Raw genomic sequence first — 18372 nt, forward strand, 5'->3', positions numbered from 1 at the left:
ACTGACTCTGCAGGTATAGAAGTAGATATTGTATAATATATGTAAATATTCGATGTGCTTATCATGTTATTATCTGTGTATTTGTTGATGCAAACATGTGTCTGATTTGTGTGTGTCCAAGATCTCAGAGAAATGTTTTCTTGCAAAGGTCCTGCAGCTCCTGAGATTGATGTAGGAAGGAGGCTGCTGTTCCCAGAGGTGGTGCGAACAACCCTCCAACCAATCATTGTGTTGTGGTCCACCATCGAAGACCATAAAATAATAATGGTCGAGCTCACAGTGCCATTGAGGGAGGTTTGCGAAGAAGCCCATTTGAGAAAGGCCACAAAGCATATCCCATTCTCTGGTTGAGGAGTCCTGGGCCATGCGAGGTATGGTTGAGCGTTGTTCCCTGTTGAGACCTGCTGCTGAGGTTTCCCAGCAAAATCGACATAATAATGATAATAATAATAATACATTGTATGTGTATAGCGCTTTTAAAAGGTACTCAAAGGCACTTAACATGGTAAAAACAGGGACAGTAAAAACACTAACAACAAGGTAACATTATTGCAGTTAAAAGACAGTTGCTTTACATTAAAAACAATTAGATTACGTAAATAAATCACAGATTAAAAGCAGATTTAAAAGGTGAGTTTTGAGTCAAATTTTGAAGGAGGTGAGTGATGGAGAATGGTCAGCGATTTGGCCGACACTGCAGGCCCACCAAGCGGACAAGGATTTTGCATTCAGTTATCCCATTCCACAATCTTATCTTATCTTATCTTATCGTATCTTATCTTATCTTATCTTATCTTATCTTATCTTATCGAACATACATACCCACACACACCCCTCTCATCACGACAAACTGTTGGTGCAATGCAGCTAAAGAAAAAAAAAAACTTCCCTCTTTCCTTTCCAACCCAAAGGTGAGAGATCGGATCATTAGTGAGAGAGACGTTAAGAGTCTTGGGGGGAAAGAGAGAGAAAAGAAAGTGGGGCATGTGGAGATGTGACAGAGAGATAGAAAGGGTACAAGACAAAAATAATTATCTTGGTACAAGTTGGAACCCTCTGTTTTACCCATACATGATGAACCATCGAACCCAGGGTTTTATGAGAATAACCACAAAGTTTCACTCCAACAAATGATCAACAAATCTTTATTCTTCATGATCAAGCTTCCAAAAGAATTGGGCAAAGATTAATTAAAGTTTTATAGCAAAACAAAAAGAAAAGTGAACCAACAACTTCTTTAATGAGACACACATCCAGTCAAGATCTAATTCACAGGAAAATAAGATAACTGATACTGAACTATACCAAAAAGCACAACCACACAATTTCATAAGGCCAAGCTGTCAGTCCACTGAGGACTGTTGCTACCAGAAGTGTTAGTCAATGGTCTGCGTGTATAACTTTTTACACTTTTACACAGCACTCTCTAGTGGGCATGTTCTGGATCTGCAGTGTAAACTTAACAAACACATCCTGTGGAACGCACACACACTCAGCGAAACACAGGGAATTAAGCAAATGTGAGTTTCAGTGGGGTTTGTCTTTTAGGTCGTTTTCTTTTCTGTTCCATGATGTTTCAGATTTGAGAAAGAAAAACCCTCTGCACTAGGGGGGGTAGTGAGGGAAGACGAAGAGAGAAGGTGTTGTTACCACCGACCTGTCCCTTGACTGACTTGAGAGTTCAAGCAGCGCTTTGTCATTTTGGTAGACTTCAAATTCTTTGAATCTGCGAGGGTTCGCTATCATCCAGGTAACGGTATAGGAAGTTTCTCTAAATATGTTGCCCGGAGCAGCTGGTTAGCTTAGCTTAGCATAAAGAATTGAAACAGGGGGAAACAGTAAGCCTGGGTCTGTCAAAAGGTAACTGAAGTCCACCTAACTGCACGTCTAAAGCTCCCAAATTAATACATCATATCTTGTTTGCTGACATCGAACAGAAAGTGTAGTTTCAACGCAGCACATTGGTAATTTGGGTAATTGATTATTTCTTGCCAGGCAAAGAAATTTCCTGGAGTCTCTGCAGGTTGCCAACAAACATCAGATGCCAAAAAGTGACTTTGCCAGCTTCAAAACGTGTTAAATAAGTGTTTCACAAACTGTCAAACTATTTTGAGCGATTTGGCCGTGCCATACTCCTGGGAAGTTCACTGAGGTAGGCTCACGTAAGAAATTGTAGCTATGACGTGTGTCACTCCAAAGACGTAGGGATCAGTATTTAGAGCATGGTTCTTTCCACAGAGGTCAGGGGTCAACTCGTGGCCTTTTGTTTCTTTTTGTTTTGTCTACAAAATACATTATCAGAGGTCCGCTATCACAATGTTTCAGTGAAGGTTTGTTCAGCACCCATTTGGGAAGTTTACACAGAAAACAAATCAATAAATATCTTTCTAACCTGCAAAAGAAATGGCAAACACAAATAGATACAGAGAGCTGTAATTCAAACACATTCTCATGTGTCGCTATTATGGTCGTTCAGCTGAAAAAACGCTGGGAAGCTTATCATTGAAGGACAAAAGTTACTCCTTATTGAGTTTCTGCCAAAGACTGGCAAATTTATAGACGCACTCAGAAACAGTAAGAGGAGTTAAGAAGTGAAGCAGAAGGAAACGATCCATCCCGCTCTGAAGACTCTCTGACCCTTGAACCCTGACCTCTGCTTCCATCACGGTGCTCATTTCACAGGTTGTCAACAACCAAGACTGGTGAGCGAATGAAACTAAGAAATAAAAAGGCCTTATTCGCCGCGTGGCCTTGCTGGTTCAGGGTTGAGTTTGTTAGAGGGAAAATACATGCATCTGATAAGTGAGGAACATGCAACGTTAAAGTTAATCTATGTCAAGAGTTTGGAAGAGCACCCAAAGACAAAGGCTTTGTATAGCACCCACAAAAAAGGCTACTTTAAAATCACCTTCTGAAGCAAATGGAATTGACCTCCTGCAATGCAATTCTCAGGATTTTACAACACAAATTTGCAACTCCACTGTTTCCACTCTTCCCATTTTATTCACATACAAGGGAGCTGGTATTTGACTTTATAAGTCTCAGGATTTTCAATTTTTTATTTGATCGTACTTATATATATATTTTTTTCATCACTGTTTTTCTTCACATCATTTACTTCCTCAACCCCCGAAATCCCAGGCAGTCCATTGTGATTGTGCAAGGGAGAGAGGAGGGATGTGTGTTTCAACAAAAACTCAGTGATCAGTGACCTGTTCTCATTTCTTCAGCACTTGTGTCCTTAAGTTGTCTTATCAACCAATTACTCTTCCCTCCCACTCCTCATTCCCACAGGGCCTAAATGCACATTCCCATATTCTCCTGAGGAAAAAAAAACAAACACTAATCCTCTCTCCTCTGTCTCCTCAACAATACAGGCATTCTGATAAAAGCAGGGTTGGCTTCCACCGGATCCCTTCTCTTCACCTCCTCTCCCTTTACTTCCCCCGCTTAAGTTATTTTGTGTTCCTCAGTTCTTCCGGTAGCGGTTCTTTGGCTTCTCACCACAGCCGGTTGTCTCGCAGGAGGACAGGCCGGGCTGTTTGACAGAGTTAATGCTGCTCAGAAGAGCGGGCAGCTCATTGGTGATGGCCTTCTCAATCTTGTCCAGCAGACAGCCTCCTATGTAGGAGCACTGAGACGACAAGGGTTTGAAGTTGGTGATTGGGTTGACGCCAAAGAAGTCACGGTAAGCGTCGCGGTTGGGCAGGTCGAACTTGCTGACGTTGGTCTTGGCTAGGATGGATTTGAAGATGTAGAACTTGTCCGGGTCGTCCACAATCTCCTTGAACACGAGTTCAGGGTCGCTGAAGTAGCTCATCTTCTCTTTAAAGGTCTGGACATAGCGGTCCACCAGGAGGGCATGGATGCGCACACGGATGCCATGCTGGCGGATGAAGGCAATCTTGTTCTCCATGCGGTTTTCAATCACCTGGTTCAAATCTTCCAGAAGGGAGATTTCCTCTCGCTTGAAGAGCTCGCGACTGGTGTCAGCTGCGTAGTCATATGGCCAAAAGGAGCTGACGTAGACACGGGGGGGTTCGGTCACATTGATGAGGGGAGCCAAGCTCCAAAAGAGTGCTCCGTAGACTCTCATCAAGTCCTGGGTGGCCAGGTTGTCAGCCTTGTTTAGGATGATGCGGATCTGGGACTCGCGACCCTTCAACTGACGGAAGAGCATCTCCAGCTCCAGGCCCACGTCCAGCTTGGTGGGGTCAAACACGACGAAGATCAGGTCAGCACGGTCAATGAACCACTGGCAAACATCATTGAAGGGATAGCCTGGGCAGAAGAAGAGAAATAAATATCATGCATCTTGCACCCATCTGCTTTGTGTTTGAGCTGTGTTACGTCGCTGCTTCACCTCTCTCCTGCTGCTTGCGGTTCTCAATGATTCCCGGCGTGTCCACAAAAGTCACACGCTCCAGCAGCTTGTGGGGCATCTCAATACCGATCAGCTTTTCCAGGAAGTTCTGGCCAAATTTCTCCAGGGGCGAGAAAGAGCGAGAGCTGTCGGCTGCCATCACAATACCCTCAACGGAGCGGATCTTCTCCCCGTGCATAATAACAGTGAACTCAGAGGTAGTAGGCTCGGCTCCTGAAAACAAACCAAGGGAGAAACAGAGGGATATGTTAAGAACAGGGACAGCAAGAGATAGAGGCTGGACAGAAGTACAGAAATCACTGTTTAGCCTCCATCTGACGTCAAGAATCTAATTCACCAAAACCTCTGATAGTGTCCGATCACTCGATAAATGACCTCCTCAGTGTAACATTCAGTTAGGGCACCTTCCTCTCTTATAGTTCTGTAGGTTTATGGGGGTTCGTTTTGTCTGTCTGTTATTTAGCAGGACTACGGAAAAACTACAAGGTGGATGATCACAAAACTTGGTTGAAGGATCAGGGTCTGGGTCAGGGAGGAACAGATTAAATTTTGGTGGGGATCCAGATCAGGGGAATTGATCCAGGAATTGTTTTTCACATACTTTAACATCGTGAGATAGGGCATTTTTTTCACATTTTCGTCAATGTCTCAGAGAATAATTCGTGGATCTTGATGAAAAAAAGACTTATATTTATAAGAGTGTGTATTTCGATGATCCAAATATAAATTTGGATATGGTGAATATAAATGTAGTTTCATGAGGGGACTGTTGAGTTCTGGTGGAGCTATGCGCTCAACTGAGTGATATCTGTTCTTATTGGATTAAAGCACACAGGTTTAAAACATTTGACACTCTTTCATGCTAAAATAAAAAATACACTGTGTGCAACATACCTGTGTAGAGCTGATAGGGGCTGTCGTTCAAGCCCAGGAGGTAATTAATCATGGAGGACTTTCCTACGCTCCAGGGTCCCAGGAAGAGCACCAAGGGTTTGGAGGTAATCTCTCCATCTGTTGAAAGGGGAGAAAAAACTGTGATTAAAACCTCAACAGGATGGTAAATTCATGAGAAAGAGCCTCTCAAATGTATAACATATTTTATGTGAAAGATTATGAAGAATTATGCTGAGATTTTATTTGATCAAAAAAATCTATCCATCCATTATGTATCCTTGGGTAAACAATAATATACAAAATTGAGAGACTCTAAGGAAAACGTCAGCCCTTTCACTCTTAATCCAGAGCACAGACGAAGTTTTCTTTTTATAGCAAAGAAAGAAATAGGCAAAGAAACACATTGTTAGGCTTGTTTAATAGCAGGAAAAAGTGTATCAATGAGATGCTGCAGCCATGTTTCAGTGACACACAGCAAAGCAAACTAACTGTGTGTGTGTGTCTCATAGCAAGCTGCCGTGTGTGTTGTGATGGGAACATGGTGTCCGGCTGGGAGGAAACAAGAACGTTCGCTTATCACCATATGAATGGCTTCAAATGATGATGAGGATAAAAAAAAAGCAAAAGAAAGAATTTAAAACCATTAGCTGTTCCTGAGCTTCGTGGCTTTTCAAATGTTTTTTTAAAATAAAGAACAAAGTGGCAGAAAGTCGATTCCCTCTCAGCTGAACACTGACCACCCTTTCCCACCAGGGTCCCCTCATCAGACCTGTGTCCTTTGCTCAAGCCAGAACTGCACATGCAACCCCCTCCATGTTTTACATTTTAACACCCTAAACTTAATGCTCAGTCGCTGTTTAAATACTGTACATATGCTGCCTGGACACTACCAAGCTTAAAGTCTTTTATTTTGGCACCACATTTTTTGAATTGACATTTCTCCCCTTTTCATTCTTTAAAACACTTTTGGGAATTTTAAATGAGTAAATCAAAAAAGAGTCAAATCCCTTTTGGTTCACATGAAACTGCTGCTCTCTCTGTATCAGTCGTGTCACCCACAGAGAGCTGTGCAGTAACACAAATGGACAAATGAAGGGAAAGGACGGGGGGGAGGGAGGAAGGGGCTGAGCACTTTCAGCCAGTGCCATGCACAGGTAAGCCCCACCACCTGCAACCCACCTGCGGCTGATTCACCCAGGGTTCGTCCGGGGTAGGCTGTTAGACAAGGGGATGGGGTTGAGGGGGTGGGGGGACAGGAGACGGAGGGTGGAGCACAGAGGAGTGAAGGGAACAGGAGGTGGATGAGAGTGAGGAGAGCTCAGTGAGGGAGTGAGGTTTCTACAAGCAACAGGGAAGGGGTGGTGTAACAATGGGTGAGGGGGTCTTCTCTGAAGGTTTTGTCCCATATCAGACCTAATGTGTCAAACACGTCCATCTGCAAATGGACGGTGTGCATGTGTTGAAGCGATGAGGTGAATATAATAATACATTTGTGTTCATTTATAGGCTTCGGTGGTTGTATGTGTGCATGACTGCTGAGCCTGAGAAGCCACAAGAGGGCGAGCTTCATTTCATTGTGGGAAAGAAGAGTCCAGTGTGCAGTTTAGAGAGATGAGCTGTGCTGAGTCTTTTAAAAATCAACCAGGGACTTTACAAAAATATCAGAAAAAGAAGAAAAGGGGAAGAAATATTTTCAATGGAGTGGCCAAGACATAAAGATAATATACCTTTTTTTTCCTGGGCCAACAACACCACGATTTAATAACTACGTTCACTGTAATTTGTGCTGTACATTTTCTTTATTCCCAATATAGTGAGGTGAAGTCACTACTGTGCTATAATGGTGTGAGGATGATGTGTGTGATGTGTAGAAAACAAGTCGACACATCAGTCACCAAAGCAACCCAAACAGAACCGAGCAGACACAGCCCATTCCCCCCCCCGTGGTACCTGAGATCTCGTGCTGCCTCAGCTCGTTGTACTTGTAGGCCTGCTCCATCGGCTTGATGGCAGTGTGGTAGATCTTCCGCAACCTCTCCAGAGCCGCTGGAGGTGAAGATGAAAAAGACGTTTTAAAGAAGATGCACAGATTGGTAGGTATCTTACTTTTTAATAGTCAAGCTGATGTGTTCCCGGCCTTTTTGCCCTATTAGTCTTTAAGATGAAAGAACGTCTACATGGATCCCTCATTACATCTTTCACACATTCATCTCTTATCATTGTAAAGGGAATTAAAGGGAATCACAGCATTCTGCAGCTTCAACATGCTTTATCGATTATATATAATTTAATCATTCTTAGCACTAAGCTTCACAAAAGAAAATCACATCTATTGAATCACCCTTGATCCTCACCTGCATAGTCTCCTGACCTTTCCTCAGTTGCAAGCCGCAAAGTCTCGTCGATGTGAGATTTGTCTCTGAGAACAGAGGCGGCATCTTCTTCTTCTGTGAAAACATAAAAAAGAAAATGAACTTCAATTGTGTGTCTTTAATTTCACTGTTTAAGGAATAATAGAAGTGGCCAGAACTGGTGCAAACTACAGCTTTGCTACTGAGGCCAGTGATACTGCTATTTCTTGATTCACATCCATCTCGGTATCGGTATTTGAGCCGATATTTCACGATCAAATGTTTACAAACTGAGCCTTGAATTCATTGCACTCCGAGTTCTGCGTCTATCTCTTTGTCTTGTTGCTGACATTGTAAATACCAAACCTTCAGAATGAATGCCTGAAGTATGACAGCACAATCTTGAAGTGTGTGTGTGTGTGTGTGTGTGTGTGTGTGTGTGTGTGTGTGTGTGTGTGTGTGTGTGTGTGTGTGTGTGTGTGTGTGTGTGTGTGTGTGTGTGAGTCCAAGAGAACATATCCGCTCACCACTGTGTCATGTCCACATATCAGATTGCTTAGATCACAGCTGTTTAGTACGATCAGCTCTTAATATAGAACGCGAGGGCCAGAAATAAACACACAAAGACATTTGTTGGACATCACCATGGCCTTATAACAACAGCAAAGAGAAGAGACACAGAGAGAGAGGGACTTCCCCAGTGTCATAACGGACTGGGTGGAGATCTCAACGTTCCCATCGGTATTATACATGAGACCCTAATGTGCAGTCATCTGTCTTTTCTCCTCCATATTTATCCACCTATCACAGACTTATGGGCTGTGAGGTGTGTCCTTGTGTGCCCTGGCCTCAGAGCAGGCCTCGCTGTAACACCTCCCACACAGACAATGCCTGCTATGGCTTTGAGCTGCATCTATGAGCACTTTATTCTTCTTTGGAGTGCTAGTGATGGTGTTGGTGGTGGAGGGAAGGACCTTAGTACTCAAGGTACCAGTCGCTCCCCCATATAGAGTTGTAATGAAGTTTGAAGGTTGTTAACAGCATGTTTGGGAAATATTGAATCTGTGAGGTGATTTATTGCAGTCATTCAGTTGTAAGACACATGCCATAATCTGAATACTGGTGTTGTTATATTAAGACTTTCTGTCAACACAGCCCAGTTAGATTCAATTTACTGGCACAGGAAACATATTAGTTAATATTTCTAAATAAATCCTTGTGTTGGTCGTAAAAAATAAAAAGACGTCATAAAATAAGGATCTCCTGACCTTCTTCACACATCTGACCAAACAAACAACAACATTGTAAATGTAGTCTAACTAAATAATAGGCCGTGTTCAGATGAAGAGACACGCACAGAGGATCAGAGAGTGAGGGAAAAGGTGGAGCTGATGCCAAAGGCGCAGCCCTCTGATCTCAGCTGGTGACTGGCAAGGGTCCTGCTGAGCCCAGGTTATGTCTGGGCAATACTCCTCATATATCAAAAGCAGACTGGTGTAAAGCATAAGCACCTGGTGGGGGATGTAAAAAAACATTTCCGTTGGGTTTTGAATGCAGATTTCACAAGGTAAAGGAAGAAGAAAGTGCTCGCTGTACACCAGATGTGACAATTTACAAACACACGACCTGGCATCTCTTGGAGGCTGCATTTCAAGACTGATTTTGTTTCAACGGGGCGACACTGACAAATGCGTTCTTCCATCCCCAAGAAACGAAGGCTCCAACCAGTGGATCCCTCCCGAGCTATCCCAGGATTCATTGCGCTCCAGTGAAGAACCGGTTTTCAAAGAGGTAATGGCACCTGCAAGCGACGGGACGTTCAACAGGCATTACAACTTTCTCAGCATGTCCAACTTCAGCAAGAAGGACGGGACTCGTAAAGCTGATAAGGGAAATCCTCTGTAGACCGGGCCGTCTCATTTCAGTTCGGCCTTTGCGGTCTATGTGGCCCACAAGGAGGCGGCCCCTGAATTGAAACCCAGCTTGTATATCAATATGAGAATCCTGCACCGTAACCTGGAGTACAGCCACTAGCCATGTGGTCAGTGACTTCTAGGGTTTCTGTCCAAGAGTCCGAATGTAAGGTCGCATTGGCCGAAGCCAACGGTGCATCAAATGACAAGCCTGAAGAAAATGTGTTTATATGAATAACCCACGTGTGTTTTAAACAATGTGTAGGTCCCACTCTTTCACACACACATTAATATATTGTATCGCCAAGGCTTCAACTGAGACACACAACAGTTGGTCCTTTGCCGGAGGAACAACGCGTCACCGATGATTCTCTCCAAGTCAACCTGCTAAAAATAAACCTGTGTAATGTTGCTCAAGCACGGTGCAAGAACAAGAGAAACCAAAAGGTTAGCAGCCAAAATAAAAGAAGGGTATGAGCAATGCTGCAATGCCTAAAAGGATCTAAATTTATACAGTATCGATGTGTGACACCATGTTTTGGATATATAATAGGCTACGTGTTGTGTTTTGTTTTATACACACACTTTCCAAATCAGCAAGGACTATTACAATAATGCCAGAGTAAATGGAATTATTACTTTTTGCATGTGACATGTGCATGTTTCTGTCGTATCTGTCTACTTAGAGAAATGTGCAATGAAGCAGTTCAAATTGGAAAATAAACGTAAAAGCAACGAAGACGTTATAAGTCGGAGTCCGGTCAGCTGATTGCAGAGCAGCTGTTGACCTGCAGAGGAAACAGAAAGCCACAACCCCTTGTAACACAATCTGTGCCTTTTAGCAAATCTGACACTCAGCAAAGGTTCGCTGCACATCTCAGTGGCTAAAGATTTGACACAGGATGCAATCAATTACAAGAGGAAGAAGAGGAAAAGAAAGAGAGAGAAGTCTCCGGTCAGATTTCTCGACTTGGAGACTAAAGTTTTAAGAATATAATCTATATCTTCTCAACGGACTGGTCTTTTCCATGCAGCACACAAAGCTTCATCAAGCTCCTGTAACTTGACTCATCAGTCAGAAGAGTCGTGTCTTTTAACACTGGCCTCTTGAGTGGGCCTTAACTGCTGTGAACTTGTTAACACCTTCCAATCCAGTCAATCCCTGATGGAGGCCCCGGGACAGAACTCCGCAAAGATCAGAGAGGTAGTGTTGCCCGCGGACGGCGAGCCTTGCATCAGTGCTCAAAATTAACCCTGCAGGCGCCACGGGAGTTGAACCCCAGACATCTGCGCTCAGGACCATGTGTCCTAACTGAGCCCGTTGCCACACAACCCTCCCTCAGTTTGGAGAAACATTCTGTCGGCCTCGGCACATCCAGCAGGAATGTTGCCGATTTAAGCCTATCACGGCCTCAGCGGTGGGGTAAGTCATGCCTCAACTTTAGATTCTAACATGGAGGCTATTCCAACATGAGAAACAATCAACAGCTGCAAGTGCAAAACTCATATGGTGCTCTTTAAAGACTCTCCTCTGGTTTACTCACACAGATATTTGAATTTCAATACATGGATTAATACATGCACAAAGATTGTAACTTAAGGGGCGTTTTACCAAAAATCTGAGTTGATGTGCACAAACTTGCATGATTTTACAATGAGCAAATAATTGGCACAAACCTCAACCAGTATCGAACTAGTGATAATTCTGAATAAAAAATATGTAATATTAGACATATAATTTTTTCCCTCAAAGCATACAGACAAGGAATACCCCAGATATTATGTTCTCATGCAGGTATATGTGTGTGCTGGAATGTATCTGCAGTATATTAGGTATCTGTGTAAAGCCCCAGGATCATGTTCTTCTTGCAGCACAGTGAAGGTAAATTGAATTAAACTGAACATGATGAGGGCAGCGGGCCTGGAACCCCCCCAGTCAGAGGATTTATCCTGAGCACGGGGGGATTGAGGCAACCTTAACTGAAGGCCAAGGGGTTCCACTGGAAAGCTCTGTGGAGAGGCATCAAATGCACTCAAATTGAAATGGGCTTGACAAGATTCTTAAATAACTACATTAACATAAGCCAACTTCATCAGGACATCACGTCCTTTTCTACAAAAACTAAACCTAATCAAATCTAAATAAATGATGAGTGCATAACCCCCCCAAAAAAGCACATTATTATCCTCCAGAAAGGGTGAGAGGTATGAGAGGAGTCAGCAGAGCATGTGCAGGGCGTGGTGAGAAGAGGCCACAGATGGCAACAGGTGCAACAGTTTGTGGAACTACTACTCCCCCATAGTCAGGAATAGCCCCACAATGGGTCAGAAAATGGACCGAGGTGGGGGCAGCATGCTGCCTCCTATTTTTAGGCTTTGACTGTCAGTCTGGAGACTCATAGACATCCACATCACACAGAGCTGACTGTGTAATATACAGATGAACTAAGAGAGAGCTACTGTACCTGGAGCACTAATGTAAGTTTCACATATAAGACTGACACTCGCCAGTGTGTTCGGGTTTACTCGAGAATTCTACGCAAGAAATGCAGCTCAATCAAAAGTATAATTCAGTTTTCTTTTTGTCAGCATCACTTTCAAACTATGCCCCGTTTTGGTGCATTTAGTTTGACAGTAAAGAAATCAACACTGATTCCATCACTAGCCCTTTCAGAGCATCTTATGTGAGCCACGTCCAGATTCCACATCCTCCACTGACAGCTAGAGATGAAGTGGAGCGACGTCAGGCTCAAAGAAAGGCCCAAGGGCAAAGGTACTTTACGCTGAGGTGTTGATCTGTTGCCTCTATCCCTGCTCTCCTGTTTGAAAGCTAGGAAAAGGACGTCAGGTGCCCTTGGAACTAGGGGGCTTGTCTTAAGCAGCGGTGCGTAGTATGGCAGTTGAGGATGACTGGCGTGTCCCCTCTACTACGACCATCAGAGGGGTGTCCCAGACATGCCACATGCCATCACAGGGGTTCATGTGGTGACAGTGCGCCTTTAACTTTCCATGTCTCCCCTCCTGCAAAGTCAGGAGGCCAAAGATGTTTTTACTGTATTAACGATGGTTAGTATTACCACTCAGTATAAACACACTGGTGTGAAGAACTAATTAAGGCCCTGTAGGGCTGTGAGATATTTCTATATCCAAAACTAAATATAATGCATATAGCTATGCAAGTTCACACTTTTCACACTTTTCTGTGTGCATTGTAGCAAAATGCCGTAATTACATTTGCACTGAAGATATTTTTATATTGGATTAGCAGTTGTCTGAAGCCCCTTTCAATCTCAAACCCCATGTATGACATTAGACACTGAGCACAGCTTGGTCAGTCAGAGCCATTTACACAACCCCATTTTAGTGTAGGGTTTCTAGCAACCTTATAATAACCATATAGTTACTATAGTAACCCATGTTTACCATTGCACCCATGTAACACACTGGAAGTGATCAGGATCGTGGAGCCCGGCTGCTTGTCAAACACTCGTTCACACCAGGTTTCCTCTGGTCCTTGCATTTGGCATGAAAGTGGAAGCTATTCAATGCATGAAGGTAGTGAAATGCAGGAAATGGCAGAACCAGGTGAACTATCCAAAACAAGAACTTCTGGCACGTTCTAGGTGTGTTCACTCAGATACACTCAAAGCATTAACAGTGTTGCGGAGTAATGGAATACAGAGTATATATATAGTAATATCTTACTATAAGTAACTGTTACACTTTTCAGAATACGGTTACAGATTACATATAGTGATTGATTTTTAAGTCTGCATTTTCTGGTCAAAGTACCAATTAGTGAGCTAATTACTTAGCTGAATTGCTAGCTGACTTTAGCCCGTTAGCATTGTCAGCATAGCTAGCTTGCTAAGCAGGTTTAGCCAACAGGCACGCTTCCGTGTTGCAGATTTACGTTGAATCGGCCTCTTCTGATGCCACTTTTATTGTTAAAGGATTAATTGCAAGGCAACAAAATGGTCTACAGAACTGTAACACCAAGTTTAATTTTTTTTAAATATCAAGGAATTTGACTATCACCATTGCAATGTTCAGACTACTTAAGAGAGCAGTATTGTGTGTGACATTCATTTGGTGTTGCAATAATAACGTAAGACAATGCTGAAGTATTTGAAGTACTTACTTTGGGTAATGTATCGTAATTGGTTATGAATTGCATTCAAGGGCCGGTATTCTGTAATGTATATTTTAAAAGTATTTACTGTAACATAAGGAACTGGCTTTAGTCCATATTTTGAAGGAGAGGCATGAGACAGTTGTGAGGGTAAGATTTCACAACATCACGACACTGCTCTGCTGCTGCTTTCATCTTTTTCAAGTATTGAGAGAAAACAACAGTGTGATGTCCAGTGTTAACATCTCTGCCTTAGGACTAGAGATTTGCCCTGCCCTGGGCAGTTGGACAACCTTTGATGAAACGATAGCAAAATCGATTTCACATTCCTTTAGAAGGAGATTACCCTTTCTGCTCCCTCTGCAGTGCAGAGTTAGATCGAAGGAATCAATAACCCAAATAATTACACACTGAGTGGCAAAGAGTTCATGTTTCTCATTACTTACAGGTGTTAAAACCGACATGCTCTGCAGGGAAATAATCAGAACACATAATGCACGAAAGATTTAAAGACAGAGGCCACCAAAAGTCACCTGCATGGGCCTGCAGAAGGGGTCTGTCAACCCATAAGTTGCAGCCACAGCCCGGCCCCTCCTGCCTGGAGAATGCATGTCCCTATAAGGGCAACTGCTGGGAATAAATTGCGATTGTGACAGTGCAGAGTGGCAGCAGCTGTGCAGCGTATCCAAAGGGACGCATGGGGCTGAGAGGGGTGAGGAGTCAGGAGGGAAGGGGAGTCAAATGGAGGGAGGTACTGTAGTGGACAGTGTTGGGTTTCAGGAGGCCTTCCAATCTTAGACTCCTGACAGCAGCCTGGAATATGGAGGCTTGGCCTCGGGTTGTGGAGCTGAACACCACCCCCAAGGACAGACAAGGGTGACAGACAAGGGTAATGCTAAACGTTTCCCGTCCAGAACCACAGACCAGGCCACAATTTCAGAATGACCGGTCAGAGAGAAGCTGTGGTCAGTATGCCAGTCAACATGGGTTCCCTGTATATCATATTTATTGCGGGATCCCTGTACTTGATGATACAATGGATTATCATCACAGGGAATATAGGAATTTCGGACCTGAAGGAACTCTTCCGTAAAAAAGGATGAAATTCAAAAGGAGACTAAACCAATGAATGGGGAAAAGCTACAATGAAGCTGCAGAGTGGCTTTCCTTGATTGACTAGGACTTTCCATCAGCTGGTGTCATGCATTAGGACAGCTGACACGCTGTCGCAGAAGAGGCTGAACTCTAGCTTGAATAATCCTCAACTGATCTCCCATCGGAAACTCACCAAAATGAGAATAAGTCACTTGTTCAGACATTAAAAATGTTATCCACTTAAGCGTTGTGTGTGTTTTTTGTGGATTTAAGAGAGAGCAAGTTAAATCCATCATTTTGTATTGGGTGACAACGGTTTAATTATAAACTGGGAAAGATTTTAAATAGTCTCCCTGCCGCTGTCTGTGTCTATCCTCGGCTGGTGTCCCCATAACTGTCACTGTCCCTCTGTACTCTGCCTCCAGCAGTCAGCACCATTTCTGACTAAGCCGCCTCCACAACCGATTTAAGAATCTGCCTGTGCTACTTTGGGTCAGATCATTCTTTATTATTTCAACAGCCTGAATCACAACTGAACTGTTTGTATGATCAAGCCAACAAAGCAATCAAGTACCCCATCAGCACGTTCATTGAACCAATAGACTTACATTGTGTCAGAGTTTCATTCATTAGCAGCACAAACGTATCTTGTGCCCTCAGTGCACCATTTTACAAAAAAACTGCTGGATACTTCACCCAAGTGCCTCTTACCTGCTGTGGCCTGCAAAAGCAGCAGGGAGAGGAGACAGCAGATCGAGACTGTACCCTTCATGATGGCTGCCAGGAGAACTCCGATAGTCAGACAGACTATATATACCAAGGCAGGAAGGTTAAAGGGCACGCAGAGAGGAGAGGCGGGGCAAAGAGAGGGCCGGCCGGTACGGCAGGCTCAGAGCCGTGTGTCTGAGGTGTTGGAGGAGTCATCGCATGCAACAGGGACCCTGTACGTGTGCAAGCAGCTGGCTCTCCTGTTTTAGAGAGGTCGCAGTGTGGGCCTCAGCATCACAGTACACAGAGATCTTTCGGTGTTGAATCACTCACCTTCTCAGTGTCACAAAATTTGTTTTTAAGATTGAAAACGGGGTTTAGTTGCTGGACTACTATATTTTTAAATTTAAGCTTCTATCTGAGCTTTATAGTCGCTTAAATGTGGTATAAATACTCAACTAATTACCTTGTCAAGGAGGTTAGGGTTCATTGGTTTGGAAGTTGGTTTCAGGATCATCAAATTTTGTAGAGGGGTAAGAAGGGGTAATCCATTTTTAGGGGACTGATATTTATGAGTGTGTGCAATTTGGTGCAGATCCAACTAAAAATCAGAATCTAGTGAATTTAAATATGATTTCTTAAGGGAACTGTTGGGCCTTGGTTTGTTTTTCAGCATGATTTGAACAGATTTTCATGGAATGATGGGTCACGGGCGCAGAAAGAACCCATTAAAGTTTGGGGCGGATCCAGGAATATTTGTCTTTCTTTTTCTAACGTTTGCAAGATAGTGGGGTGTTTTTTTTTCCCACCAATTTCTCTGGGGATAATTCATGGATCTATATACTGTATAGTTGGCTGATATCTTTGAGTTTGTGAAATTTGGTGCAGCTTGATTGAATTTAAGGGGATTGCTGGGACTTGGCTATGCGCTAGACTGAGAGCCATTCAAGTTATCATTAAGAAAGTAAATAAATGCATCCATAACCCAAACATTCAGTTAGTTCAATCAAAATGAACAGACTGAAAATAAACAATGCTATCCTACAAATTGATGGTGAAAAAGTAAATCATGAAATACATTATTTATTAGACAGAGGCCTTACAAAGAATGATGATGTTTCAAATGAGTGAAACATGCTTCACAGCCTCCTCTCCACAAACTAAATGTGATTCAAGCGAACGAGGGCGTGGGATTTGCTCGAGCTGTCAAACCCTTGCTCCAGAGGGAAGGCACAATGCTGCCATGTTGGCAAAGTCCTCACCGGAAGACTGTGTATGCAAGCGAGTGAGGGATGAGAGCCGAGGAAAGGGTACGTCTGGAACATAAAGACCCCTGAGTCAACCTAGAATCCCTAACACGGCTGAACACGGGCGGATTACTGCTTTATCACACCCGAGCAGACACACTGTGGTGAACGAAATCTCACAATTCCTCGGGAATCAACATCTCAACTGGAAATTAATCCCCAAATATGGCAGGAGTTTCTTATTCAAGCATGTCCATCCCGAATGACTCAGGAGGTGTGTCCAAACAATACAGCATGTTCCAGCTAAGAAATTTGTCCTTTTCAGTTTTTGCAGCTGTCGTGAGGAAGTATGGAATCACATTTTGATCAATTAGAGCCTGAAACCTCAAACACACACACATAAATAAGGTTTTCTCGTGTTAACTGTTATAGAGCAACTAACAATATTTGAAAAAATGTCGCTGTTTCTTCATAAACGTAGCCTCGACTTATCTAGTTAATGCCATATGACTAAGTTAAGTAAAATATTTTTAAAAAGGAGTTTATGATAGTTTAGCGATCAACCTCTCGTGCTTTCCTCAAAAAGTGGAGATGGAGTGTGGAAATCATCCATAATGAAGGTCGGAGCATTCTAGTGAAGTTAAACCTACAAAAAATGTAGAAAGAGATGAGAGGGAGTGTCAGTAACTGCACAGTCTTCACTATTTTCTCTGATTTTATTCATTTCAACAGTGACAGAGAAAGTTGTAGCACACTTTCCACACCTGATGCACAAACCCAGACCATAAAGCTTCCCCTGAATCTTGAGCTTCCTCAAAAGATACACTGTGAACGGATCATAATAAAATAATCTCTTGACATTATAACTGGTTTACCAGCCATTCAAGAAGGTGGTCTCTTTTATTTTGTGTTTCCCATGTTAATTTCACTGCGCCAGTTTTACCCCCACATTAATCTTTTGCTTCTACTCACCAAATCCTAGTAGGATCATCGTCACATTAATATGTAATCATCATAAGTAGTGCTGTTGTTTGTATAAAGGGAAGAAACAGTAATATAGTTATCTTATGAGCGCAGTGTAAACTGTATGAATATGGTGCAGCGTCCTTTGGTCTTTATCAATGTATTCTAGTGTGGAGCTTTGAATGTCTGTCTACATTCGCTTGTCACAACTATTCTTTCTATGCATGATGTCACTTCTATCCCTAATTGTTACATATCCCACATGTATGTTCCTAAATTAACTCCACAGTTATCATATCGGCGACTGTTGTGGTCTTTTTACTTATGAAACAGCCGGCTCACATCGCTGTGATATATTAAAACTGAGGAATGATCGAGCCTCACTGGAAACCAAACCATTCAATGTATTTCTGAAGAAGTGTGAGGACACACTGTCCACGGCGAACGTTTTTACTGTCACAGAGGAGCTGGACAATCTTAATTTAGCAATGAGCTGCAGAACTGGGGAGGGGGCTTTAAAATCGTGTCCGCCAATCAGGAATAGACACTTGTGCATCAACTGTGCAGCTTCAGTGACAGCCAACCACAACTTCAGCTGGTTATGTCATTATTAGTGATATAATGACATACAAGAAAGAACCAACACTTGATCGGGTCAGAAAAAATTCAAACATAGAAACCAATG

At 43.0% G+C, this 18372-nt stretch overlaps 1 protein-coding gene across 2 annotated transcripts; it reads right to left on the bottom strand.

Moving 5' to 3' along the window:
* Positions 1–1129: 1129 nt before the first annotated feature.
* srl (sarcalumenin) lies at positions 1130–15632 on the bottom strand. 2 transcript variants are annotated; one of them, XM_035179967.2, is made up of 7 exons: positions 15481–15632; positions 7633–7725; positions 7229–7324; positions 6458–6493; positions 5279–5395; positions 4364–4597; positions 1130–4281 (listed from the first exon to the last, which is right to left on the bottom strand). In XM_035179967.2, exons 1-7 carry the CDS (start codon positions 15539–15541, stop codon positions 3470–3472), a joined length of 1449 nt encoding a protein of 482 aa, XP_035035858.1. In that variant the 5' UTR covers positions 15542–15632; the 3' UTR covers positions 1130–3469. The 2 variants fall into 2 exon arrangements, with proteins under 2 accessions (XP_035035858.1, XP_035035859.1); XM_035179968.2 differs by lacking the exon at positions 6458–6493.
* Between the last annotated feature and the right edge of the window lie 2740 nt (positions 15633–18372).

This window comes from Hippoglossus stenolepis, chromosome 16, assembly GCF_022539355.2.
Source record: "Hippoglossus stenolepis isolate QCI-W04-F060 chromosome 16, HSTE1.2, whole genome shotgun sequence".
Lineage (NCBI taxonomy): Eukaryota > Metazoa > Chordata > Actinopteri > Pleuronectiformes > Pleuronectidae > Hippoglossus > Hippoglossus stenolepis.